Source organism: Orbilia oligospora (assembly GCF_000225545.1).
Source record: "Orbilia oligospora ATCC 24927 unplaced genomic scaffold scaffold00210, whole genome shotgun sequence".
Taxonomy (NCBI): domain Eukaryota; kingdom Fungi; phylum Ascomycota; class Orbiliomycetes; order Orbiliales; family Orbiliaceae; genus Orbilia; species Orbilia oligospora.
This window is the reverse complement of record NW_011645767.1, coordinates 626995-651304: the sequence shown is the minus strand read 5'-3', so window position 1 is coordinate 651304 and position 24310 is coordinate 626995. Positions and strand designations below refer to the sequence as shown.

General features: G+C 44.8%; 12 protein-coding genes across 12 annotated transcripts; 8 read left to right on the top strand and 4 right to left on the bottom strand.

Annotated features, from left to right (window-relative positions):
• Positions 1 to 63: 63 nt before the first annotated feature.
• On the bottom strand, positions 64 to 873 carry AOL_s00210g179 (uncharacterized protein; the record flags this gene model as incomplete). The annotated part of the gene is made up of 1 exon (XM_011128981.1): positions 64 to 873. The coding sequence occupies one exon, from the start codon at positions 871 to 873 to the stop codon at positions 64 to 66; it is 810 nt and encodes a 269-aa protein (XP_011127283.1).
• Positions 874 to 1515: 642 nt separating this feature from the next.
• Positions 1516 to 2063, bottom strand: AOL_s00210g178 (uncharacterized protein; the record flags this gene model as incomplete). Its single annotated transcript, XM_011128980.1, has 2 exons — positions 1516 to 1793; positions 1889 to 2063. 2 exons carry the CDS (start codon positions 2061 to 2063, stop codon positions 1516 to 1518), a joined length of 453 nt encoding a protein of 150 aa, XP_011127282.1.
• A 745-nt stretch (positions 2064 to 2808) lies between these two features.
• Positions 2809 to 4008, top strand: AOL_s00210g177 (uncharacterized protein; the record flags this gene model as incomplete). The annotated part of the gene is made up of 1 exon (XM_011128979.1): positions 2809 to 4008. The coding sequence occupies one exon, from the start codon at positions 2809 to 2811 to the stop codon at positions 4006 to 4008; it is 1200 nt and encodes a 399-aa protein (XP_011127281.1).
• A 2062-nt stretch (positions 4009 to 6070) lies between these two features.
• On the top strand, positions 6071 to 6791 carry AOL_s00210g176 (uncharacterized protein; the record flags this gene model as incomplete). The annotated part of the gene is made up of 2 exons (XM_011128978.1): positions 6071 to 6092; positions 6160 to 6791. The coding sequence occupies 2 exons, from the start codon at positions 6071 to 6073 to the stop codon at positions 6789 to 6791; spliced, it is 654 nt and encodes a 217-aa protein (XP_011127280.1).
• An 806-nt stretch (positions 6792 to 7597) lies between these two features.
• On the top strand, positions 7598 to 8557 carry AOL_s00210g175 (uncharacterized protein; the record flags this gene model as incomplete). The annotated part of the gene is made up of 1 exon (XM_011128977.1): positions 7598 to 8557. One exon carries the CDS (start codon positions 7598 to 7600, stop codon positions 8555 to 8557), a length of 960 nt encoding a protein of 319 aa, XP_011127279.1.
• Positions 8558 to 8849: 292 nt separating this feature from the next.
• On the top strand, positions 8850 to 11562 carry AOL_s00210g174 (uncharacterized protein; the record flags this gene model as incomplete). The annotated part of the gene is made up of 2 exons (XM_011128976.1): positions 8850 to 9858; positions 10148 to 11562. The coding sequence occupies 2 exons, from the start codon at positions 8850 to 8852 to the stop codon at positions 11560 to 11562; spliced, it is 2424 nt and encodes an 807-aa protein (XP_011127278.1).
• A 425-nt stretch (positions 11563 to 11987) lies between these two features.
• On the top strand, positions 11988 to 12704 carry AOL_s00210g173 (uncharacterized protein; the record flags this gene model as incomplete). Its single annotated transcript, XM_011128975.1, has 1 exon — positions 11988 to 12704. One exon carries the CDS (start codon positions 11988 to 11990, stop codon positions 12702 to 12704), a length of 717 nt encoding a protein of 238 aa, XP_011127277.1.
• Positions 12705 to 13027: 323 nt separating this feature from the next.
• On the top strand, positions 13028 to 14708 carry AOL_s00210g172 (uncharacterized protein; the record flags this gene model as incomplete). Its single annotated transcript, XM_011128974.1, has 4 exons — positions 13028 to 13057; positions 13136 to 13385; positions 13454 to 13940; positions 13994 to 14708. 4 exons carry the CDS (start codon positions 13028 to 13030, stop codon positions 14706 to 14708), a joined length of 1482 nt encoding a protein of 493 aa, XP_011127276.1.
• Positions 14709 to 14739: 31 nt separating this feature from the next.
• On the bottom strand, positions 14740 to 15726 carry AOL_s00210g171 (uncharacterized protein; the record flags this gene model as incomplete). The annotated part of the gene is made up of 1 exon (XM_011128973.1): positions 14740 to 15726. One exon carries the CDS (start codon positions 15724 to 15726, stop codon positions 14740 to 14742), a length of 987 nt encoding a protein of 328 aa, XP_011127275.1.
• A 780-nt stretch (positions 15727 to 16506) lies between these two features.
• AOL_s00210g170 (uncharacterized protein) lies at positions 16507 to 18316 on the top strand (the record flags this gene model as incomplete). The annotated part of the gene is made up of 4 exons (XM_011128972.1): positions 16507 to 16868; positions 16938 to 17110; positions 17179 to 17993; positions 18065 to 18316. The coding sequence occupies 4 exons, from the start codon at positions 16507 to 16509 to the stop codon at positions 18314 to 18316; spliced, it is 1602 nt and encodes a 533-aa protein (XP_011127274.1).
• A 175-nt stretch (positions 18317 to 18491) lies between these two features.
• Positions 18492 to 21287, bottom strand: AOL_s00210g169 (uncharacterized protein; the record flags this gene model as incomplete). Its single annotated transcript, XM_011128971.1, has 1 exon — positions 18492 to 21287. The coding sequence occupies one exon, from the start codon at positions 21285 to 21287 to the stop codon at positions 18492 to 18494; it is 2796 nt and encodes a 931-aa protein (XP_011127273.1).
• A 972-nt stretch (positions 21288 to 22259) lies between these two features.
• Positions 22260 to 23992, top strand: AOL_s00210g168 (uncharacterized protein; the record flags this gene model as incomplete). The annotated part of the gene is made up of 4 exons (XM_011128970.1): positions 22260 to 22696; positions 22770 to 22831; positions 22916 to 23245; positions 23355 to 23992. The coding sequence occupies 4 exons, from the start codon at positions 22260 to 22262 to the stop codon at positions 23990 to 23992; spliced, it is 1467 nt and encodes a 488-aa protein (XP_011127272.1).
• Positions 23993 to 24310: the final 318 nt, after the last annotated feature.

Genomic DNA, 24310 nt, shown 5'->3' with positions numbered 1-24310 from the left:
ATTTGTAACTCTTTTTTTAGCTCTTATCCTTCACGGTTATTTTCTTTTTTCTTCCTGTCCAGGTCAACCAGATCCTGCAAAGTCAACCTCAACCGGCTCCCTAAAATCTCGCTGTTCCGGTCTTATATTTCCTATTTCCGGCCCCCGCGACCAACCTATTATATTACTAACACCATTACTAATGGTGCTACAAACTCTCCCTAGGAACCTGCCACAACGTTGGCCTGTAGATTTCGAGGGCCTCGCATTAAGACCCGAAGCAACACCGGCCTCTACGGGTTCGGCTGGGTCTTCCTCGTCAGCTGCATCATCGCTATGATCAACATTGGAGTTGATGTTTTCCGCAGCATCATCGGGACCAACTTCGCTGTTTCCCGCAGCGTCATCTAAACCATCTTCACTATTTTCCGCCACCTCTTGGATCTGCCCAATTTGTCTTTGCCGCCCCGGCTGATCTGATCCCCCTATTTCGTTTCCTAGCCGCAGTTGCAGGTCTCTCAAAACGTCTGCATCAATATCTCCCAGGCCTAGTGATGCATTCCTAGACCTCATTAGGCCCAACAGCACAATCAAGTTCCCGGTCCCCAGTACCGAATTTAGTGTACGGTCAAGCGCATTTCGTTGGGCATCCACATCCACAACTACTAGATCACCCTCCGCCCTTTCATCATCATCAAGCGGAACCTGCGCCATATGTGCCTCATTTGTATCATCTAGATTATCAATAGTCCTTATCAACTCCTCAAATAGAGCGTCACTTTGCCGCTGTCGCCTTTGCTCGGGTTGTTCCGAAGATTGGGCGTCAACGTTCGTCAACGTATCCATCGTTACTCCCGTTTGCTCCTCCACTGCCGCCATCTGCATCGCCGCCATCTGAGCTGCCCTTCTCCTTTGCCTCCTCAATAAAATATATGGTCTTACGTATTCAACGCCTCGCTGCTCCGACGCAACCCTATCTGCTAACTCTCGGGGCGTCCACCGCGGCTCTAGCTCTCCGTCCTCGTCTACAAATCTTACCCGTCGCGGAATATTTCTATGCGTAACTCTGTAGAAGTTATTACTGATGTTCAAAGGATCTTCGTAATCGCGCCGGCCTAGATTGTTTATACGCTCCGCAAGTGGCCGGAGAAAACGCTGCCTTTTGTCCTCGAACCAATATTGTGCCTGGAGATTGCAGACTTGACAAGGAATAGTGCCCCATGCCCTTTTGTTGGTCGTCAAAGTGTATGGGTTTGCGAGGAAAACAGAACGGCCATAATCCGGATGGTCACAAACTAAAGAACTTGGTTAGGTTTGGCTCAAAATTCTTGAAAAGAGGAACTCTTGCCATAAAACGTTTTTCTTTCCCACTCAGTTGTCCGCCTTCCCCAATACAACCAGGACTGGAGCCCAGCAACAGCCATTGTTTTTGTTCCTGGATTTTGTTCTGAACTAATATCCCGAAATTCGAATCTAACCCTTGCACATATAACTATTAGTCTGCCCAATTACTATAAGGTTATTGAGTTTCACTCATTATACGGACGGAAGCCCTTCTCCCCCTTGCCCAAGTATATCAAAATCCATCATGATAGTTCCGTCATCTAGCTTTGCCACAGTGATATATTTGTAGAATGCGTGGCCTCTGTTATCATATTCACTGAGCGTAACCAGATTGTCGACAGGCCCTTCCCACGAGTTTTGAGGTATCCAAGTCAACCCACGCGCGAGCGCACTTGTGTCTCGACGACTCTTATCGCAAATTGACGGACTATCCCAATCCGGGTGACGGCTCTCGTAGCCGGACCAGCAGACTGTCTTGCAAATTGATAGGTTAGTATGACTATCCAACGCCTTATATCAAGATATATATCTGCTCTAAGTGTGTTGACGATAAGAAGGCACTAACGTCTAAACTGCTTTTTCCTCGGATTATAATCCCAAAGTGGGCTTGATACCACTATTCCCGGTATTTCTGGGAATAATCTATCGGGCTGCCGGAACGGGCCATAGCCATAGTCCGCTGTTGTGGTATTCGTGGGCAGTACTACTACTATTTCTGTTCGAATCTGACGTTCAAACATTTTGATATCCTCGTATGTTCCTCGAATTCGATGCCTCAGGAAACTTTGGAACCTCGATAAGCCATGTGGTAAAAGCCTGCACACCGCATTTGCGTTTTTCGGAACGTGTACACAAGCTGTCCATCAGGTGGTTATGGTAATAGCTCAAACACGTTTTGAATACATTTGCGTCAATTTCTTTTTTGTCTTTAAAATAAAAAAATAAAACAGTATCACAACCATACGTCTCCCACAATCGAAGCGCATTTGAAACTTGGATCGTATAAGGCCATTGATACTGCATATCTAGCTATAGAATACATGTCAGTAAGCTTGGTGTTCATATTATCTAAGATTAAAAAACTTTGTAAATCTGTACTGTGAATTTCGCGTACCCTTCGGGAGTATTTAGGCGTCTGCGATGTAGTTTAAACTAAGATGTTTTCTCTAGCCAAGTTCGTGAGCATAATACCGATCCAACTGGACAAAATATCCGTGAAACCCGCTCAAGACACATGCATGGCTGCATTTAATGTTTTTGTGAAAGCCGCCGATGCCATGCTTTCGGTAACGCTACAATTCCCCACTTCATTTGGGTCTATATGCAGGACTGAGACTCGTTGCGATATCCGCAAAATACTAATTAATATTTCTCTAGCATGACCAAGAATCAAACAGAACATCAGTTTGCCGTCCTTTGCCGCAACTAAATCGATCTTCTATACATCGCTAGCGACAGCAGGGTTTAAAATAAGGTTCGAGCAGTATGAGTACGAGACAATACCTATACTTGAGTGAGATTAAACATGAAAAGAAAAGACTGCCCATCCGTAGGATTGCAAAGGAATGGGGTTCCAAATTCAGATTGTCACAGATTCTACGCTTTCGCAAACAACAAAAGAAAGAACTCCTTTTGTCACTACCGCTCGAACTGATATTCGAAATTCTAGAGCATTGTGATATTTCTTCATTCGCCAATCTGCTATCAACATGTCGGATGCTATATTCTCTATGGGGGACTGGTGCTGCGGTGGGCTGTTTCTTGGCAGTTCTAAAGAAAGGAATGACTCTACAAGCCTGGGTTCTATATAGAGTTATTAGAGCAAAGCGGTGGGAAGCTGTGAGATTAGAGAAGCTTCATGCATTCGAAACCTCACACCCAGACCGTGATGTTTTTAATGAGGACCTACCGCCAACCTTTCAGATAGATTTTAAGAGGGTTCTAAGGCCCGACGGATTAAGCTGGCCGAATGATCGGACACCACTCAATGAGTCCCCACGAACAGTCTACTATGGCTACGGTTACCTAAACGCACGCGAGAATAGATATACGCTCATGGAAGACATCTTTTACCTACGGAAGTTTGCAGAATATTGGGTAGACCGATATCAGAGAGATGCGGATCGACTACCCGTTCACCACCCTTGTTTGATAAACACGTTGGTACTAAAAAGGCCGGAAAGAATATACGACGCCTTTTATAGCCACTGGATTTCCGAGCTCATTTCAATCCAGGAGGAGGACCTATCCACCCCCCGCGAGAAATTTGACTTTCATCTACTTCCACACGCTCGTTCCTGGATACAAGCCGTCAAAGAATGCCAAAGGCAGTGGAGGATTAAGGACCATATTCTCCACAGGTTCGAGAAGGAAATGGACTATCTAGCCGAACGGGATGTAGAAAGAATCACATTGAGTTGTTGTTGTGACTGTAGGAAGAGAAATTGTGAATGCAGTCGACGGCGGGTTCTCACAAAGAGAAGATTCTCGCCATTCATCGATATAGATTCTGGTGGTCACTATCACGACGATAAAAAGTACTGGCGGGTTTATTCGAGAAAGTTTCCGGATGATCCAGAGGTTATGGGAACAGTCGAAGATTTAACTTTGCGCGAAGTTGACGGGGAAGCAATTAAGTCTATCAGGCGGCTCAAAAAATGGAAACGATATAGCTACGGGCATTAATAGCCAACTAATATATCGGTCGCGATACCCAGTCTAAGCTTTAATATAATGAAGAGATAAGATTTCATGATCACAACACCTCGGTACTACTCATGTTTGTTTGTATCAACGGAATCAGAAGGGATTTCGGGGTTTATAGCAACTAGTTTCGACGTAGCCTCAGTTTGCAATTTGGGGTGTTCACCTTGGGACTATAATGTAATTTGTACGCATGTAATAGGGCACCGGCTACGATTGTTGGATGTTTGGTTCTATTATTGGGGCACAGCGTCAAGCAACTGCGTGCCAACAACTTAGCCATGCGCCGAATACAAACTCTCCAAATTAATAAGGTCGATTGAGTCCGGACTTCGCAAATTTCAAAACATATCATTGGGGTGTATTCTTTGGGATATACCTTTCTGCTATTTATTGAAAAAGCTAGTTAGAAATAAATTTCAATACGATAAGGGGGAAAAGCCTCCGATGTTTCCGTCTCCCCTATAGGCCTACATACACAAGTACACAATTTAAACGTCGTACTCGACTCGTGTAGCTGCTGTGCGTGGGAGAAAAGTTTATGGTTGGAATTTCTGTTGGGTTCCAACTTATAGGCTCTAAAACAGTATCACGAGCTCGTGGAGCTCAATCGCTTCGAAACTACATGGTAAAAATAGTTTTCCTATGAGCTACCAGAAAAACTTGAGTTGCATTGTAACGCTCACCTGCCTAGGGGCTAGGTTGGGCATCATAGTTCCAACAACTTGATCCAAACCGAGGACGCCGAAGTCACAACCTCGGATGCGGTTCGAAGCTTACACAACCTATAAACGAGTTATGCTCTGGCAACTTACCATGTATCAGCGACATATACTGCAAATAGTATAGTACCAAATAGGTGACTTTAGTACTGATTTTCTTGGAACTTCGATGTTTGCTTTATCGTTCAAGCCTCGGCGATATTGACATCCAAGAGTTGGTTCGTTGGTAGAGCGTATTGGGTGACTTTTTTGATATGGCACAGTGGCAATTTGAGAAGCCGGCTGGCTTATACACCACTTGGCTTAACCCATAAGATCCACCTCCATGTTTATACACCCTCTCCCATTCTTCTCCTTGTTCCACTTCTAGCCCACTTTGGCCTTGCCGCACTAGCAGTGCTTCAATCAATTCCAGCATTTCGTACTTTTTAATGCACTAACTACTACGGCCACATTATACACTTAAACAACATAACACAGCCGCAAAACTTGAATATATAGTTTATAATTATATAACCTACTTGTTATATTCCGAGTTTATGGTTTAGATTGACTTCTCGTCAGCTTGCCGAAACGTCCCACGATTTGTGACAACGAAAAGGTATTATTCCCCCAAAACTTCTTTCTATCGCTTCGTTCAAAGTATACCATTCTGGAATACAATTCAAAGCCGCGCTTTCAAAATAAAGCTACAGCGTCAACTAGAATATTTTGGTCTACAGTCCGCTCAATACTAATGGGACTTAAGGATAGGTCGTTTCTGGCCTCTAGTCGATCAGACCCATGTACTCGATAGCATGACGGCTCCGGTTATTCCAAGTATCTTAAGAGTGTACCAGGCGCTCTGCAGCGTTAGGAGGTTTCGAGAACTTCCCTAATGCACAATTATAACTAAAGTTTCTTCTTAATTCAATCCATCAATGGTATTTCGTACATGTCTCCAGAGGCTGGACCTCAATTCATTCTCATCGTTATTTTGCTTTTTATTATTTTTTTTACAATTGGCCAATTTTTCGTTGTCTTATTCGGTACATACTGCTACGTCTCGATCCAAGTCTGTTCGTATCAGTGCGCACGCCCATTCACACAAAACTCGAAGCTTTCCCGCTGGTCCGAATAAAGATAAGATGGCTCGGAGTTCCGCCGACTTTTTGGGGGGTCGAAACTTGTGTCAAGTTTCTATAATAAAGAGTACGTGCGCTCCTGGGTACCATTGGCAGGATACCAATCCGAGAGCATTTTTGGCTCGATATGGCTAAAAAATCACTCTAGCTGTAATCGTCGGTAATAGTTTATATATTTTTGGGGATCGAATATTACGAATGCCCACCCAATCGCCTTCTGGTATGTATACAATTACATACGACTTCCCTACGTATATTATTTATGTAATGCTCATTCATATACGCAGCTCCTGTAGATCAGATTGCTCTTCGTTTGGATTTGTCGGGACCATTTAAAACAGATAATTATTCTATCCAGACGATAGACTTGCCGGCACCCGATAACAAAGCTGGTGAAATCTCAATTTCAGAGCATACGGGGGTGTTCACAGACTCAACAAACATGTTCCGAACTCAACAGACAAACATTAATCAAAATAATGAGCATTTGGGAACGGGGTTTGGTCCCGGCGAGGCTCGGAATCAAAAATCAAAACTTCTTGTCTTCAATACCGAGGCTCGGTCTTGGTCAACAGAACCCTTTCTCGGAACCTATTTCATACCTCCGAGACATGGATCCCTAATTTCTGTTGCGAAAGAGAAGTTGGGCTTTTGGATCGGTGGAATCGCAGATATCGATACGGGAGATTCAGGAACGCAAAATAGATCTCTTAACATACTTAGGCGATTTGATATGGCTTCACGAATATGGACAGTAGAAGAAACACCATTTATGACCGTACTCAATGGTAGTACAGTATTTCTGGATATAAGTAAGCAGGGTATCCTGCTTCATTTTGCAGGACAGAACTACCGGGGAACAAGTGAATCCGAAGTCGAATTGGTAATATTGTCCGAAAATACGGAGCTTGGTGGTTAGATCTATAGACTGTTAACGAACACGTACTAACGTTTATGGGTAGAATTCATTTAGTGCTGTTCAGATATATGATATCGCAAGTCATCGATGGTATCAACAGAAGACAAGTGGGGATGAAAATATTCGCAACACGACCATTGTGTCAGCTATAAACTCAGGTGGGATCCCTCATGGGCGCCTTAGTCCATGCGTAGTTGCTATTAGGCCTAGCGATAACTCACGCTCAAGATACCATATTTATATGCTGGGCGGGTCTTGGGGTGGTAAAGTCTTCGACGAAGTTTGGGTCCTATCAGTGCCCTCATTTCGGTGGACCTTGTTAAGGCAAGGCCAAAGTAAGTAGCCTTATTCCCTTTACTTTTAAAAAAGGCCCGCATATGTGTATACGTACCAATATCCGTATTGAAGTATAGCTAATAGGCCGACTGGTGGATAAAGATAGTCCCATGCCTTCGGTTTCAGAATGTCATTTGGTGGGAAAAAGTCAATTATTCATTCTAGCAGGCCGTAGCACTCGAAATCAATCATTATCCAGCAATTTTACATCCGGCCCCGTCAAAATATTCGACTTGAATAGCCTCGATTGGGTAAATGTGTACAACCCGAGTAATAAAGACTACAACTCGGCAGACACCCTACTGCGGGCTACTCAACAAGATATACCGGATGAAGGATTTTCTAGTTCTTTCATTGGTAGTTTACTTTACATACCGCCAATTCCTAGTTCATTGAAGCTTAGACAAATGCCACGGAACTCATCAGTATCTACGGAACTCAATATTTCAACGACTTCTATTTCTCCCAAAATGGGAAATCTCACTTCTCCCACAATTCCTATGGTAGACCAAATCTCAACTCAATCGACTCAAGCGCCGACTTTTGGTAGTACTTACCCTTCCACGGCTCAAACAGCATCAAGTTTGACATCTAATACCCCTCGCGCCCAAATAACCCGTACGGAATGGCAAGGTATGACGCGGATATCCACTAGTCCGGAAGGAGCGAAATCAACTTTAGAAAATCTTGTTGTAACGACGGATTTTAGCTCTTCTACTTTTACAAAGTCCCGAACCCATCTAGTGGGAACATCTATCGCGAAAACTTTCAACACTTTGACAACTCCTTTAACTTCCAAACCCCTCAAAATGCAGACCTGGAGCACTATGATCTCTGGTAGTAAGCCTACTCGAATACATAATGAACCAATAACAGTTATCTCGACCGTGCAACTCCCTCGAATGACAGTGACAATGCACATGACGATATCCAATACTGAAACGAAGACCTATAAAACCGCTACAGCGTCACATAAGCGAAAAGCTCTCTCCAGCCGCTCCATATACGGGAGCGGTTTGAGTACCACTGAGCTTGAACCATTCACAAAAGTTACGGAAACGTCCGCTCCTACAGCCGGGACCACCGCTACCGGTGAGGATGACACCTTGAGTCCACAATCAACAAATATGAAACCTTATCAAAACTCTACAGGAATAATTGCAGGGTCGATTATTGGGGGACTAGGAATGATCGGAGGTGCAGCAACCATTTTAATAATTTACTGTTGTCGGGCACAGCACCAACGGAAGAAGAAACGAAACTCAATGTCAGAAGACTTGCTAGATTCTGTGCCACGAAAGAGAGGGCTGCATAGTGTCGAAATACAGAATTTACCCCCCGTAGTGACACGAAACAGAAAATCTAGAATGGACTGGGTTCGGTTTTCTAAGGCTAGGGGGTTGCATGAAGTCTTCGAACTGGAAGGATAATATTAATAAATTGTATACTAAAAAATAGATCCATGTATAATGATAAAAGAAGACTTATTACTCCTACTGATGGCCATAACTAAAAACGCGCAAATGCCAGTTTCTGAGTGATCTGGCGTCCCCCAACTGCCTGATATATAATGCGGCAAGTGCGGCACATCACGCCGTTTCGTGTTGGATGTTGGATTCCAAATGTGTTGCCGTGAGTCGTTCCACAAACTTCCCTGTTCCGTAAGAACAAGGAACGCGACCTCATCGAGAGCTCATCCAACCAAACCTCCACGGCTTCATCATGAATAACGACGTAATCGACCCCCTAGCTCTACTCTACAATACCTCCTTCAATCTTCATAAAGTCACGCCGTTGACAACCTCGGGATCTCTTTCCTTGCAAGCGAACCTGAAGTCGCACTCGAGTCGACTAACCAACCTACTTCGTGGAGATGTGCTTCGCGGTGTTCGCGTCGCATCAGAAACTGTTGAAGACTCTACATCGAGAACGGGGAACTTAAAGCGGGTGGAATTCTCAGCTATCACAATACCTGGGGCCAATGGCAGTCTTAGATCAGTCGCGATCGTTTTCCTCTACGAAAAGATTACATATTCGGCTTTCTTAATTCAAAATTCCAACCAAGATGCTTCGCAACAAGTTGACCAGCCTATACGGCGAATATCTACTCGCAGAGCTTCAAGCAGAGGGGAACAATCGAATTCATACCCTTTGCTCCTCACTCGCCTACCTGCGTCGCTACAGTCTCGTTTTATTGAATACCTTGCCGAGAACTTCGACTGCCATATTTCGAGCTTGCGGATACCCGATCGGTTTATTATGGACTCAATTGAAAACCATGTCGACAGTTTCACACCCACAGACAAACCAGACGAAGATGTCCAACCCACTAGGAATCTCCAAATATGGTTGGAACCGCCGTTTTTGTCAAAAAGTGGCGATGATGTGGGATTTAATAAGCAAGGGAAGCTGCAAACGTTGAAAACTATCCAGATGACATTTTCAAGGGCTGACCTACCAGGAATGGTGTATAAAGGGAATGAGCTGAAGCATAAACAGGGAAAAGAGGAGATAGATAACAGAGGACCTTTTGAACTGGCATTTTCTCTATATGCGTATCATCATATGGGCATCTTGGTGGAGAAGATGAGGGTTTCGAAAGCTGCCTGTGGAGAATTTGTAATCGGGACGGCGGCTGACGGGAGCGGGAGGTGCAAAATCTTGACGGGCCCGACAGAAAACCCCGCCGCTGGAGAACAGCCGGCACCCGAAGGTAGAAAGCACTGGAGCGGTATTATCTCCGCCCTAGTACACCTGGCTTGCTAAATGAGCCAACGAAACAACTCTCGAATTTTCGCGCAGATACGAGGTTTTTTTCCTCATCACACGAATCCTCCGCAATTCCATGCATATGCAGAACGTTTGAGCTGGTTCGTGGTAAAGGGGCTGGTCCCTGTACGGCTTGCATTCTAGCTACCACGCCGCTAAGATCATTTTCTAGATCCAAGATACCCTGTTTGAGCGTCATCGGCCCCTTTCTACGTATCTCAAAATGTTATTATTTTTTCCCTTTCATTTAGTTCTTCTGGCGAGGTGCCTCGCCCTTCCACAGGTTCGACAAGCACCCAAGTCGAACTCCCTTCCAGAACCCGCCCAGCCCAATATTCCATGGGGTCCTGGGGGGCTTGCCGATTTCCCTGAAATTGTTGATGAAACAAATCTCGTGAATGAACCTACTCAACAGGCGGTGCAACCCGTTACAGGCCCCGCCGCAGTTGATAATACTCTTAATCAGGTCGCAGCGATCTGGGATCCTTTTTTGGACCCTGAATACAACCCCCCAATCGTCAATACCGACCCTGTGGGGTATATAGAGCCTATAAACCTTTTTCTAGCAAATATACTGGCCGGCATTAACCCTCCAGCAATCCTAAATGGACCAGTAGCTGATCAAGACCAGGTTCATGTGCAACAACCACAAGTTTTTGTCAGCGAGGAGGATGACGAAGAAATCGATAGCCCTTCAATCAACGAGATCATTGATATCGATTTCTCCGAAGAACCGAGCTCGACTGGCCTTGGATACGTAGAAGAAAGCTTAAGTTCTGATACGTCCCAACCTTTCGCCTACCATCCGATGGTCAAGCGGGAGATTAGCCCCCAGGGACGAAACACTGAAGCTGAATTCCAAGCTGTGGAAGAGATTTCCCAACAAGACTGCTCCAAAAGCGACCCTAAAGTCATCACCCCGGCCCAGTGGGAATCCTGGTACGATGCTTTAAACGACACAGCCCTCACGCCACTCTATAACAACATCCACGCAGCCACAGACCTCGGTCTGGATCTCGAACAAGCGGCCTTTCAAGTAGCCCGCAGAACTAAGGGCGCAATAAAGCCAAATTCTTTCCTCGAGCTCGCCTTCTACCCAATGTACGATAAAATCAAAGGGCTTGCGCTTCTATCAAATGTAGATGAGCTGGCTAAGAAGCTATTTGATTACCAAGAGCCCGTAAGGGGTATGGTGGAGGTCCATGAAGGCGAGATCAAGGATTTCATTAAAGACTATACCAAAGCTAGTCATGATTTTACTGCCGTTGCAGCCAATATCGCCGGAGGAGCCAGAAAATCGGACGCTACGACAAACAGCGAGGCATCCTCTTTTGAAAATTGGGTTAAAGACCCTAAGAATAAACCACAAGGCTTAGTGGAACTTATACAAAATCTTTCGACAGCGATCCAAGCTATATTCTCGGCGTTCAGTACTCTTCATTCCAATTATGGATTCTTAGGGGCCGAGTATCGAGATGTAGTCTTCGACCAAGTATCTACCGACTTTGATGAAGATATAGTGGTAGAGAATCCCTCGCCACCTGTGAAAGCCTCTATAAGGTTTGATGCGACCAGCGGATTGGATCCAGATGGGGATATGTTTAAGTCAAGGGAGCTGCCAAAAGTCCTGCCCCCAGGGCGTTGGGCGAGCGCTCAGGCTGCTTAATCGATCTCCATCCCATTATTACTTACTGATATGCCAATGAAAATTTGTATAGAATTATAAGGAAACTATCAGACGGGGTCGAAGGTGATCATAGGTCAAGGCATGTCTTCAAACTGTAGTATTCTAAACACATCCTTCGCTGTTGTAATTTTAACTATGTCACAAGAGCCACACATGTGGCTGTGCTTCTGTAAAGTGGGTCCTTTGTACTCCAAGCCAGATATGCGACTGCTCAACCCTGCCTTTCTGTTGCATTCGACCAAACTAGACGGATTCCCAAATGCTACCTCGTATTAACTTTTCTCCCGGACTGTTGTGCGCTAGCCAGAACCCAAGGGCTTCCGACTATAAGCATCTTTTACATAAATCACCCTCTCCAATATACTAGTAGCTTGTACCTCAAAACGTCCATATATATTTGAAAAATGGCGGCCAAAAGGGGCCTTCTTGCGATTCCTACCGAACTTCACATTGAAATTCTTGCAAATCTTACACTAGCTGACCAGCTCCGAGCTAGTCAAGCAATCGATATATGGTTTAGGCTTCTGAACGATGGGACACTGAAAAAAACGAGGTACGCCACTATTGCACCAGGAATACGGGGCTTTCATCAGTTAGTGTCCCACCCCGGTGCTCTTATCTGCACGGTCGTCGAAGGAATTGTTCAAGATTACCTCTATATCTGCGACGAGGAACGCCCTGCCGGGGAGTGTGATCTCGTCTATGAAGGCGAAAAACAAAAAAGATATCGCCGAGCACCGAGATTCAGTATCTCCAACCACCCGGTTCTCGACGAACCGATTATATCGCAAACTATGCTCGAGGATATAACCACTGGAAAGCAGCCGGGATCGGAAAGACAACCGCACTATGGACTTGAACGAGACTATTATGGTTATCGAGAAACATTACAAGCACCAAGGACATGGACAGCCACGGATGGCAAAACGGTTAGAGAGTTTATACAGACGATTGCAAAGGTTGCCCATGATAATAGCCCCGAGTGGAGTTTTCGAGAACCCTCAAGACTCGACCGGAAAACAGAGATATTGTTCTGGCATGGTTGGGATGGAGAAGATGAAGACTCATTGGAGCCAATTCTTGATGGAATCATCTACTATACACTTAATGAGTCTTTGTAATGCTGCTCCTTGACCACTACTTAAGTTACATATGTATGTCAGCGCCCGAACTAATTACCCCCAATGTAAACTAGCCAAATTAAAACATCGCTTTCACCAGAGACGAAATGACAAGCCCACCATAATATCATATTGAATTCTGCTTCTGGTGTGTTGCGCTTTTGCATACAAGAATAATGTTAGGCGGCGCGCCCGTTGCTTGTGGACGGATCCTTGCAACATTCGAGGGATATCCAATCTTCCACCAACATGTTTCCCGGAGTGACGCGACTTTGACTTCTTACAACAAGTGCCCGCTGACTGCAGTATCACTATTATTCACGATGTACATCCCACCGGAGATAATTCTCAGTGTAAGTTAAGCGTTCCAGTCGTTCGGCTTTCAAGTTTAACCAGGTGAAACTCACTCGCTTACATCCTGGTGATTTTAGATCGTCGACTATCTGGACTGCACCCCCGATAGCTCAACAAGTGATCGTGCTACTTTGATTGCCTTAAGAAGTGCGAACAAGGACTTTTACGCTGTAGTAACGACTGTTTTGTTCCGGGATTTTAGTCTTCACTATGGTGTTTCCCGCTCTATTCCCCAGATGCAAGGCATTGCATTATCCTCGGTGATTAGACCGCATGTAAGGTCACTCTTTATACCAAGCGAATCATTCTTCCCGCTTGGAAAGGACGGTATGGTTTGCAATCCTCCAACGTATTTACATACGCGTTATGTTGATTAAAAAAAATCATGAATATAGTGCAATTCAACACCAGGGACTATTATCCTTGGTCTCGTGGGTCAGCACTCGACTGGCTCACCGTACCTGACTACAGCCAGGCCCTACCTGTTCGCAAAGGTAGCAAAGGCCGCCCAAGCCATGCAAAGCAAACACTTATGTTCCATTATCCGTTCCGCGAATTCCCCACAAAGCCGTGGCAAGGGTTTTCGCTCCGTAAGAAAGAATTTAGAGAACAAGAACAGGGATACAGCACAGCTTTATCAAACCTTATAGAAACGTGCGAGAACCTCGAAGAAATCCATATAGCCTTGGGGCTGGGAGAAGATACAGCAAGAATGTTGACCTTCGGGAAAATCCTTGGAAAACACTTGATGCCTCAAATTGTAGCCAAAGGAATCCGAAAGCTTGTCATATCAGTACCATCAGCACATAATATATCTTTACCGTTCACCGAATACGTAGAGACCTCGAACGAGCGCTTTGGGCACCTTCCCAATTTTTCAAGGTTAGTATGGTATAGTTCTATTTGCGGAATACTGATACTAAAGCATCCGATAGTCTTGAATCATTGGTTATCGAATCATGCTACGGAAGCAGTGCCGAAACTGCAAGCAAAGACTTCGTTGCCCTGCTTGATACCCTTACTGGCCTAAATTATTTTAAATTGTCGCTGTCTAGCCCTATGTCACAGCATTCAACAAAAGGAGTGTCTTGTTACCCCATATCTTCAGCCTGCCATAATCTCACAACTGTCAAGCTTTCCTCCCTATTCTTGGGAGAAAACGAAGACTTCCTTGAGGATTTCCTCTCAGCAGTCCCAACGATTACAGACCTCGTGCTTTATCACATAGCCCTACCAATAAGTAGCCGTCTACCTGAGAACCACTCTCTACTTGCGAAAACCTGGAGATCTCTATTTCAACACATCTCATCTGTCTTACTTAGGCTCACGACCTTTCAGTTTCGCCATCTGATGTATGGAGCTACGCCCGAGCCCATATGGTGGAATCGAGATAAAAAAGATGTGCTTTTGCTTTTGCCAAAAACGGTTAATAATGAGCAACTGACGGCCCTTGCGTGGAGTCTAAGCCTCGCTGGCGCGGAATTAGTCAGCCCGTTTGATGAAGATTTGAAGGGATTACGATTCCTGAGAAAAGTGGTTAGAGAAAGAAGGGTTGGGCAAAATCTATCTATTGACACATACAGCGAAGATGTTCCAATAACTATGTGGGCAGAAGGTAGAGAGCAGTGGACTTATTTAGCAGATGAGTAGGATACAGGCGCACATCAATGATGTAAAGCTCTTAGTTGTTAAGATTGGGTCGTGCCCTAGGTCTTCCATCATAGTCACATAGGCGATTTAAACAATTCACCAGCGTCTTCTTGATTGAAACTGGTTTTGCTATGTGTTTCCCTTCTGCTATCTTCTTTATTTCTTCCGGTTCCGCAAATCTGTTTCTCAACATCCAAAGACTCTTCCTGAACGCCCTGACACCATTCATAAAGGTGTCCAAGTCGTAATATAGTTGTGCCCAGTCTTTTATGAGGTCCAATATCTCGAAATATAGCAGCGGCTCTAACTCATCTTGCCCGGATGCAATGATATCGTCAAAATACTGCTCCAGTTCATCGGCATGGAGATGAACTAGTATACTGAGATGTTTTACAGGTCCGTATGTAAAGTACTGGAAGGTTGAATCTGCTTCATTTTCGCTATCGTAGATAAGGTAATGGTGGTCAACTAACTCAACATCTCGGAGATTTTGTTGTTGTGCGGGCTGAAATTGTACCCCAGCCCGATTATGATTATCAGCTTCGCCGTTATTATTGTCTTCGCGGTCCCTACCACCAGCACCGACATTACTACCTGGTGCGTTCATAAGCCCCCAAGGCTCAGCTTCAACTTGAAATATTTGAGAGAATGCTTTTGCCAGTGAAAATGGATTCCGGTGGCAATGAAGTTTGTTCGCAGCGACAAACCAGTAGAAACTTCTGAGCGAATCCATCGGATATGGATTCCGGAGGCCTTGGCCACTTTCCCAGCGATCGATTTTTTGGAAATCGGCTTCTAATCTGTCGGGATCAAGCCGAATAAAAATATCTTTCATGGCATTTTTCTTAGAGAGTTCGATAAGAAGAGATCGTAGGTTGTAAGTTAGTGGGGATGGGCTGGATGGCCACTCCGGTTCGATCTCGGCGGCATTCGGCCGCGAAGGACACGTAACCCATATTACTCGGAGAGCATTGAGTACCGATACGAAATAAAGAATCGAAATAACGAAAATAAACATCTGTACGTATGGCAGAAAGTAGCTAGTTTTAGACGGCAGGAAGTAAGTCTAAGAAGCAAAGTTGCTCGTCATAGCGCTAAATTCAAAGAGACAGAAAACTAACGTTGCAAAGTTATAGATCCTAATGTATAGTATAGATACTATGCCAAAGAGTCCTTGGTTTGGTACAATTGTACAAAAGAACAAGCTACAGACTTAACACTTTATTAAACTGAATCCCTCGAGTATAAGGCAGTGGCTAGATGCCTATTGCCTATGAGTACGCGAGTAAAATGTAGGCCAAGTTGTGCGCACGAGCAACTTTAAGTCATTTATTCGCAAGCTTCCCTGCATCCAGCACGAGCTCATGATTTTTCACTGCGGTAATATTAATAATGCGTCACGCATGGACCTTGAAATCAACATTACATGTTGTCACGAACCAGATATTAAACGAAAAGAATTCAGCTAAATACTAGATTTTGACCATGGAAAGAAGGGTACAACCGCTAGAGCCTGAGTAATCTCTTAATTAAACCTTCTCGTACTTCTCGCTAGACCCCACACATGCATAACGATAGAAAAAGATTACTATAATATCTAGCGAATCCGATGTGTTGAGTGTGTGGTATATGTTTTCGCCGAAACGGGCTGCGCATACTGCGGCCAGTGAATAGGTGACAGCTCGTACGACATGAACTCGGACCATACATAAGGTGGTTTTGCCTGAAATAATTGGCATAATTACCTGACTTTTTCTCGTGAAAAACGGCCTAACCGTCCACGTCCCTCAAAGCCACCATGAGAACCAGTACAGCGTGTTTGCAGTGCCGAACAGCCAAACGTAAATGTACCCGAGACCAAGGGAATGGCCCCTGTAACCAATGCCACCAGAGACAGGTGTCTTGCTCGAAGGCCATCGTTCGCCAACATAGCCAACAGCTGCAGACTAATGTTTTGAATTTACCTTCCTCAGCCGAAGCCGTGGTCGAAGCTGTCAGGCACCCTTACTCGACAGAGGTCTTTGACCTTGTTGATCTTTATTTCGATTATATACACGACAAACCTCATATTTTGTTCCACGAGTCAACGCTGAAGACTAGTGTGCGCAATGGATCCGTTTCGCGAACAGTTCTTCTAAGCTTAATAGCTATATCTGCCCGGTATATGCTTATAATACCAGTAGATTAGTATATGATCCCTCGCTAAACAGAATTCTTATATTTATCTAGGTTTTCGGATAACCCTACAGTACGAGCTTTGGGGCCCGCCTACGCACAAGGCTCGAAAGCATGTTTCAAGGCAGACCTTGAAAACGTGTGCATCGAAAATACGCAAGCGGCTATCGTCATTGCTAATATATGTCTGGCTGAGGGAGACTCAAGGGCAGAGTCCTTGTACTACGGTTAATTCTCCCTCCCAGTCCGTTTCTAGGATTTATTAAACAGCATTAAAACTAACCAATCAACGTAGCTCTTGCTATCCGAATGGCACAAATGCTGGATTTAGCATCGGGCAATGAAAACGATGATGGAATTACACGGGAGTTAAAAAGACGGATATGGTGGACATGTTTTATCGTTGACATCTGGTCAAGTGGCGGTGGAAGCTTGGCCCGTCAACTCCAAGTCGGCGAACACCAACCACGCTTACCCTTAGAAGAAATCACCTTCCTCGAGCTACAGCCTGGCGAAAGAGACCTCGGTGACGCCGCGTGGAAAACCGGGATTTGGAGCCATATGGTCCGTATGATTGAGCTCTATAAAGAAATACAAGATCTTCTCCGCTACCTTGTCGCGACTACCCAATGGGACGAAGATTTCATTGAAAATACAGTTCATGGGCTAGCTGTGCGACTTCTTGCCTTTGAGGAAAGACTTGGCCCGGAACTAACCTTCTCCGCCGAGAATGTAGCCCGACACGCTCGTCGCGGTACGGGGAGATTGTTCACAGGGTTCCATTTAGGGTATCAATATTATTGTATGGTTCTATTTTACCAATATCTTGACAAAAGCAGACCTTCGACTAGGAACGGTGCTGCCTACGCTGATCGGTGTAAACTACATGCCCGCCGGTTTTGCGATATTCTACGGACAGCACGGCAGTGGCCTAAGGCTGAGGCGTTGCACAACATTAACGCACATATTACCATTGTCTCATCATCAGTCCTACTACACAACTATATGTTTGGAGATGCAAGTGAACTTGCAGATACGCAAGCTAGACTTGAATCAAATTTGGAATTCATGGTTAAGTTACGCAGGTATTGGCCCAGCGTCGAGCTCGTAGTAGGTTTTTATCACCTACCCTCCTTTAAACTTGATTTTATGACCAAATCCCCTCTAACCCGAAGGCGTAGATCAACCGACTAAATGTCTTTCTGAGGAGCTGCGTAAGCTCCACCTCGAAAAATACGCATCGGTTCGATAAGTGGATGGTGAAATTTTTACAAGAATATTCAATGACCTTGGCGGAAAAGAAGGAGGAGGAGCCGAGAAGCCCTCAAAGTCAAATGGATGCATATGAATATGGGTTCAGCCAACGAAATTTAACGATGCAGGGGGTTATTTCGACATATGGTTCCGATAGAACAGTAAACTATGGCTTCTGAAAATCAACCTAACTGTTTATCCCAATCAATTATATTCTTTTTTATAATTGAGATTGAAGTAACACCTGCTCAAATGTTTTAACGGAAGCAAACAGCCTAAATCAAGTTTCACTGACATAAATTTAAACGAGGGGAAAAAAAAACCTTCAAAACGAAAAAAAAGACATATTACAAATCAAAGAGCATTCGAACATTTCGGGATCTCGATGATGTAAATTCCCTGTTTCAAATCCACACTCCCGCCTTGGACTTTAATACGCCTCCAACTACCACTACGCTCAACAATGGCGTTACAACTATCCCCAGGAAGCTTCAGAGTTGCCACAGTGCTCATTGGAACGGAAACTTGCAATTGTATATCGCCTTCTTTCCCTGAACGGACGAATGAAACACTAATATTCCCATATGGACAATCTACAACACCCTTTACTTCGTTAAACTCAGAAAAGTATGGCGGGCTAATGTCAAAGGTTTTATAGGCGATGCCAGTAGGTTTGATACCCAATACATATGCATAAAACCACTCGTAGATAGTTCCCAACATGTCATGGCTTTTCGACCGACATTCATCCTGCCAAAACTCCAGAAGTGTAGTTTCTCCTCGTCGAAGGAAGCGCATGTATGAAGGATGTTCCTCCTGGCGACACATCTGCAGGACAATATCTGGACGATTGGCGTCGGCCAAAGTGTTAAAAAGGTACCGGAGGCCAATCTCACCGGAGCGAATACGGCCGTCTGAGGTATCGTCTAAGAAGGCTTTCATGATGTCTGCTCGGTATTTCTGGGGAACAAGGTTGAATTGCAGCGCGATTGCTTGACTAACTGCGGTTCTGTCGCGTATTGGATATTGATCTAGGGATGTGTAGTACGCATACGGCCTTTCGGGGTCGTCTATGACAAGGAGATGTTTATTATAGACCGTATAGATACGTTCGGCCCATTCCTTGAAATGCTGGGCATCGGAATCGAGGGACTGGACCCGAGCGAATGTCTCTAGATTACGTAGGCATTGATAATAGATTGCCGTTTCGATGTTTGCCTGATGGTTTCCGAATGCAATGTCACGACCCCAATCTCCAAGACCATGCTCAATTAGACCCCCTTTTCTCTCTTTCGTTCGCATATACTCCATATATCTGATTGCAGGCTGGTATATCGTAGGGATCATTTGCGTAGTCCCGTAGTATCGAAGGAGAATTTCAGGGAGAAAGCACAAAGCGCAGCCCCATGTTATTGTATCGTGGAGGGGTCCACACATATACCGTATCTCGGGGGCCATTGTCGGCACTAGACCGCTGGATTCTTGTGTATCTAGGATATCTTGGAGAATCTTCGTATACAAGGCCTCGACGTCGCGGATATATTGGGTTGCGGGTGCGAGAAGATGTGTGACTTCTAGCCAGCCAAACTTTTCGATCTGAGGACAATCGGTGTGGTAGCTAAATAAGTTGCTCGCGTAGCTCCAGTAGCAGGCTTTGATCAAAGCATTACAATCTTCTTTGTCGGTTTGCATTTTCCCGAGTCTACGAGATGCTGTTGAGACATGCTGTCCGATAGCTGAGCGGATGACAGGAAGACCTTGGCCAGGTTCTAGGGAGACGCCATCTACTTGAATATATCGTGCACAAGTAAAAGAAAAATCAGGCTCCCACATTTGAGGTCCGGGAACATTGCCAAGGATAAATTTTGAGTAGACACCTGTCTCGAACTCCTTGAACAATGGGTCTGGCATCAAAATTCGGCCGTCGTCGTACGTTGTTTCACCATAACGGATGATGACCTCGGAGCCAGCATCTCCTTCGACTTCAATCTTAATCATAGTGGATGCGTTCTGTCCTAGATCAAAACAGACTGTCCCTGGTCCAGGCGAGTGCGTTCTAACGGGCTTGAAGATCTCGTGTAAGACGACGGGTGGTTGGCTTTGATATCGAAGCTGCCCTCTCGGGCCCGTTAGAGGTTTCGCAAATGCCCACTCGCCGTCGTCGAATCCAGGAGCATCCCACCCTTGAGGATAAAGCCTCCTGTCGTGATTTTCGGAAGCATAGATATTGGCGAGAGACGTAGCGCTTTTCCTGACACGCCAGCTAGGATCTGAGATAACAATATCATGCGTTCCGTCTTGGTAGAATAAATGAACCTCAGCAAAGAAACATAGTTCATTCCCGTATCGGACATATGTATTATCTTCATACATTGGCCAAAAGAATCTTTCTCCCTGGTCACCAGCATAAAAGCCGTTACCAACATGGGCTGCTAAAACATTTTCCCCAAGCTTAAGACGGTGAGTCAAATCGTACCCGACGAATTGAACAGTTCTGTGATAATTCGTCCAGCCAGGATCCAGGACATGATTGGAAGCCGCTCCGCCGTTTGCGTGAAGACTGAAGTGGCCCAAGCCAGAAGCGAGGGCAATTGCCTTCGTAGGTTTTCTAGACAAATGGAAAGATTTTCGAAGGTAGATAGGCTTGTCCCCACCATCTCCTAACCACACTGCCCGCCACTTGTTTTCCTGGTCTTCAAACCACGTCCTGAAGATAAGACTGGTATGCGGCATGTACGTTTGATTCATACTATAGGGTGGGAGTAAATGCGACCGAGGATAGGCAGTGAAAAATTCATTAAGATTGCTTTGGGAGCATGTTCCATATGTATCCCATACCAAAACTCTCCAATAGTACATGCAGGTCGACTTAAAACCAGTTTCTGGACAGCAGCGAATGTCTCGCTGCTTGTCACTTTGAATTTTTCCCGAATCCCATGCAATTGACTTATCAGAGCTACCGACGTCCTCTGAAGTGAAAGGTTCTGTCGAAACAATAATCCGGTACGCAGCTTGAGCTGCAAATTCCTCATTGCTAGACAATACCCAGAAGAACCGCACTTCGTCTTGGTCTATCCCGAGCGTTTCATGGAAGCCATGAATGCCACATCGAGAAACTCTCATTGTTGATGGTGTTATATAAGCGCCCATGATGAAATGTATGTATATGTATGGAAGAATCAAAGTTGAAAATGTTGCAATGTTTGAGTTAATTTTGTAATATAGCTAAAATGCGCAGTTGCGAAGTGATGTATATGCTTGAAGGGAGAAAGAAGATGAGGAAGAGGGGGGGTTTTGGAAGGCCTAGGCCGAGGTAGAAACGATTGCTCCATCCTTCTTTCTTTATCGACGAGCACGCGTACACATGTGCACTGTGGCCGAGGGTTTCACTTTTTTGCGTCAAAGATAATGCGAGCGCACACGCAATAATTGCTCCTGAAAACCGATACAAAAAATGGTGAATTAGTTCATGAAGCTGGGGAGCTAGCGCTAGGTTGATGTCTGCCGATCAAGCAGCCGGTTTTGTTAACATGTTTGTGGCATTTAGCGAGCCGAATTCTGCCGGTGTTCAGCCAATAATATATCTCCAAACCCGGTGCGATGATACCCACCGACGGCATACCCCGCCGCTACGGCTTTCGCGAAATTTTATTGGCTTAATGCCGGCGTTAGCTTTTTGACCTGTGTGGCGTTTCTCGTCTCGAGGAGGGACTTTTCGACCTGAGCGACGATGAAATTCCGAGGCAGCGGTAAGCTATATGTCAGTACCATGGTCATGTGGAGAATTAATCCGGGGTAAAATAGCTGATGTTGGGGCCCCAGATTCTGTCATGATCTATCGTGCTGTCTTGCGCTGCTCCATTTCATTATCATTTTTTCTTAAACGGTCGAAAATTTCTGAAATATGTGCCTCCAGTTCGAGTCCAGAGGAACTATCCCATAGGTCTGAGTCTATAAATGAGACGGATTCTCTCAATCAAGGATTTCGAATCTTCCTGGTTTTTCTACTACAACCGAGCAAGCCATTCCCTAAATATATAGATATCCTACTATCTCTTCAAGTTTAGATATCTTCTAGCCCGTTGGACTTCAGATTTAGCCCAAGGCAACAATATTGCAACAATGGGTAAAGGTTACACCATTTTTTCCACTGTCTTCCTAGCCATAGGAGGTTTTCTTTTTGGCTATGATAGCGGTATCATAACTTCCACTATTTCGCTACCCCATTTTATCGATTATTTTGATGCTCCAAGTGCTACTGTCACTGGAGGAATTGTCTCCGCCTTCCAGGGAGGTGCCATTCTCGGCACTATATGGAATATGCTGTTCGCAGATAAACTTGGTCGCAAGCAGACTATCTTTTGGGGGTCCGTTGTCTCTTGTATTGGCTGTGCGCTTCAAGCCGGGGCTGTCAAAATGTCAATGCTCATCATTGGTCGTTTTATCGCCGGGGCAGCTATTGGGATGCTGACGTCGACGATCCCGATGTATGCTGCTGAGCTTGCAGAAGCGAAACATCGTGGTTCTTTGTCTGGTTTATTGCAGTGGTTCTTAAGTTGGTAAGTAAATTTGCAAATTACACGTTAACTAGTCCCAGTCCTTCTCGGGATCTTTGCTAATCGGAATTTCTAGGGGCTTTCTTGTGGCACAATGGTTGGGTTACGGATGTTCCTTTGTAGACAACCATTTCCAATGTAAGAATTAATTGAGCCGACCCTATACATATCGCTATAATTCAGGAGTATATAGACAGCTACTAACTCCGCCTATTACTTTAGGGAGATTTCCCCTTGCATTCCAAATTGTTCCGGGCCTAATTCTCATTTCTGGAATCTGGTTCCTGACTGAGAGTCCAAGATGGTTGGTGGAAAAGGACCGCTTTGATGAAGCCCGTCAAGTACTCCAAAGACTCCGCAGCGACGGAACAAACGATGACGAAATCGATCTTGAGTTCCGCGAAATCAGGGACGTCATTGCCGCTGACAGGGCCGCTGGGAATACATCGTGGAAGAAGATTATAACTAAGCCCTCATGGCGTAAGAGGCTCATATTAGGGTGTGGAGTCCAAGCTTTTGGCCCTTTGTCTGGAATCAATGTCATTAACTACTGTGAGTACTTGCCCCCTTGTGTCTGAGAATGAGACATGTTTTCCCCCCGTTGATTGATTTATGCTTCGGGGGCTGGAGAAACTCGACTCACAGAAATTATGCATAACAGATGGGCCTCAAATCTACAGAATACTTGATATTCAGAACCAGACGGCTTTGATGATCATCGGTATCAGTGGCGCATTATCAATCGTCTACTGTACTATCGGGCTCTTACTCCTCGATCGTTTCGGCCGTATCAAGCCATTGATTATTTCTGCCTGTGGACTTGCGGCAGCCCTCGTTGTTAACGCGGCCCAAGCCCAACATCTCGACCCCTCTAATCGCGCCCAAGCCCGATCAATGGTTGCCATGAATTTTATTTTCTCACTCTTTTACACGCCCCTTGGTATCATTTCTTGGGTATACCCTGCTGAAATTTTCCCAGTCGAAGTCCGTGCTCTAGGTAATGCTATTACCACATTCACGAATTGGACTTTGAATTTGATTTTTGCACAATTCTCGCCAACTGCTTTGAATCATATTGGGTTTAGATATTTTTATGTTTTCTTCGTGTTTAATGTCATCGCCCTTATTTGCTATAGTTTATTTTATCCTGAGACGAAAGGGAAGACCTTGGAGCAAATGGATGAGTTGTTTGGTGACCAGCTGATTCCTCATGCGATGAATGACCCAGAGGGGGCCAAGATTGCTACGGAGAAGGATGCTGTAATGGTATCTCATGTTGAAAACAAGGAGAAGGCTTAGGAAATACCAACGAAAACTAAAAGGTTATGTTTCTAAGGGACGCTACACCGTAACTTAAATATATAGCTGTGTAAACGCAAATGAGTATTAATTTTAATTGATCCAATTGTTGAGGATGAGTGAGGCTTGGCCCTACTGAAAGTCCAGCTTTACTATTAAACATTACAATTATATTAGAGTATCATCGAAACCATATATATACGAGAGAGACTATCGAAATAGAGATAAGTAATTTGGCATAGTCTATTCGTAATGTCGTTTCATAGGTATATGGCTTTGGTAAATGACTCCTATCTTTTTTCACAGGAAAGGTTGTAC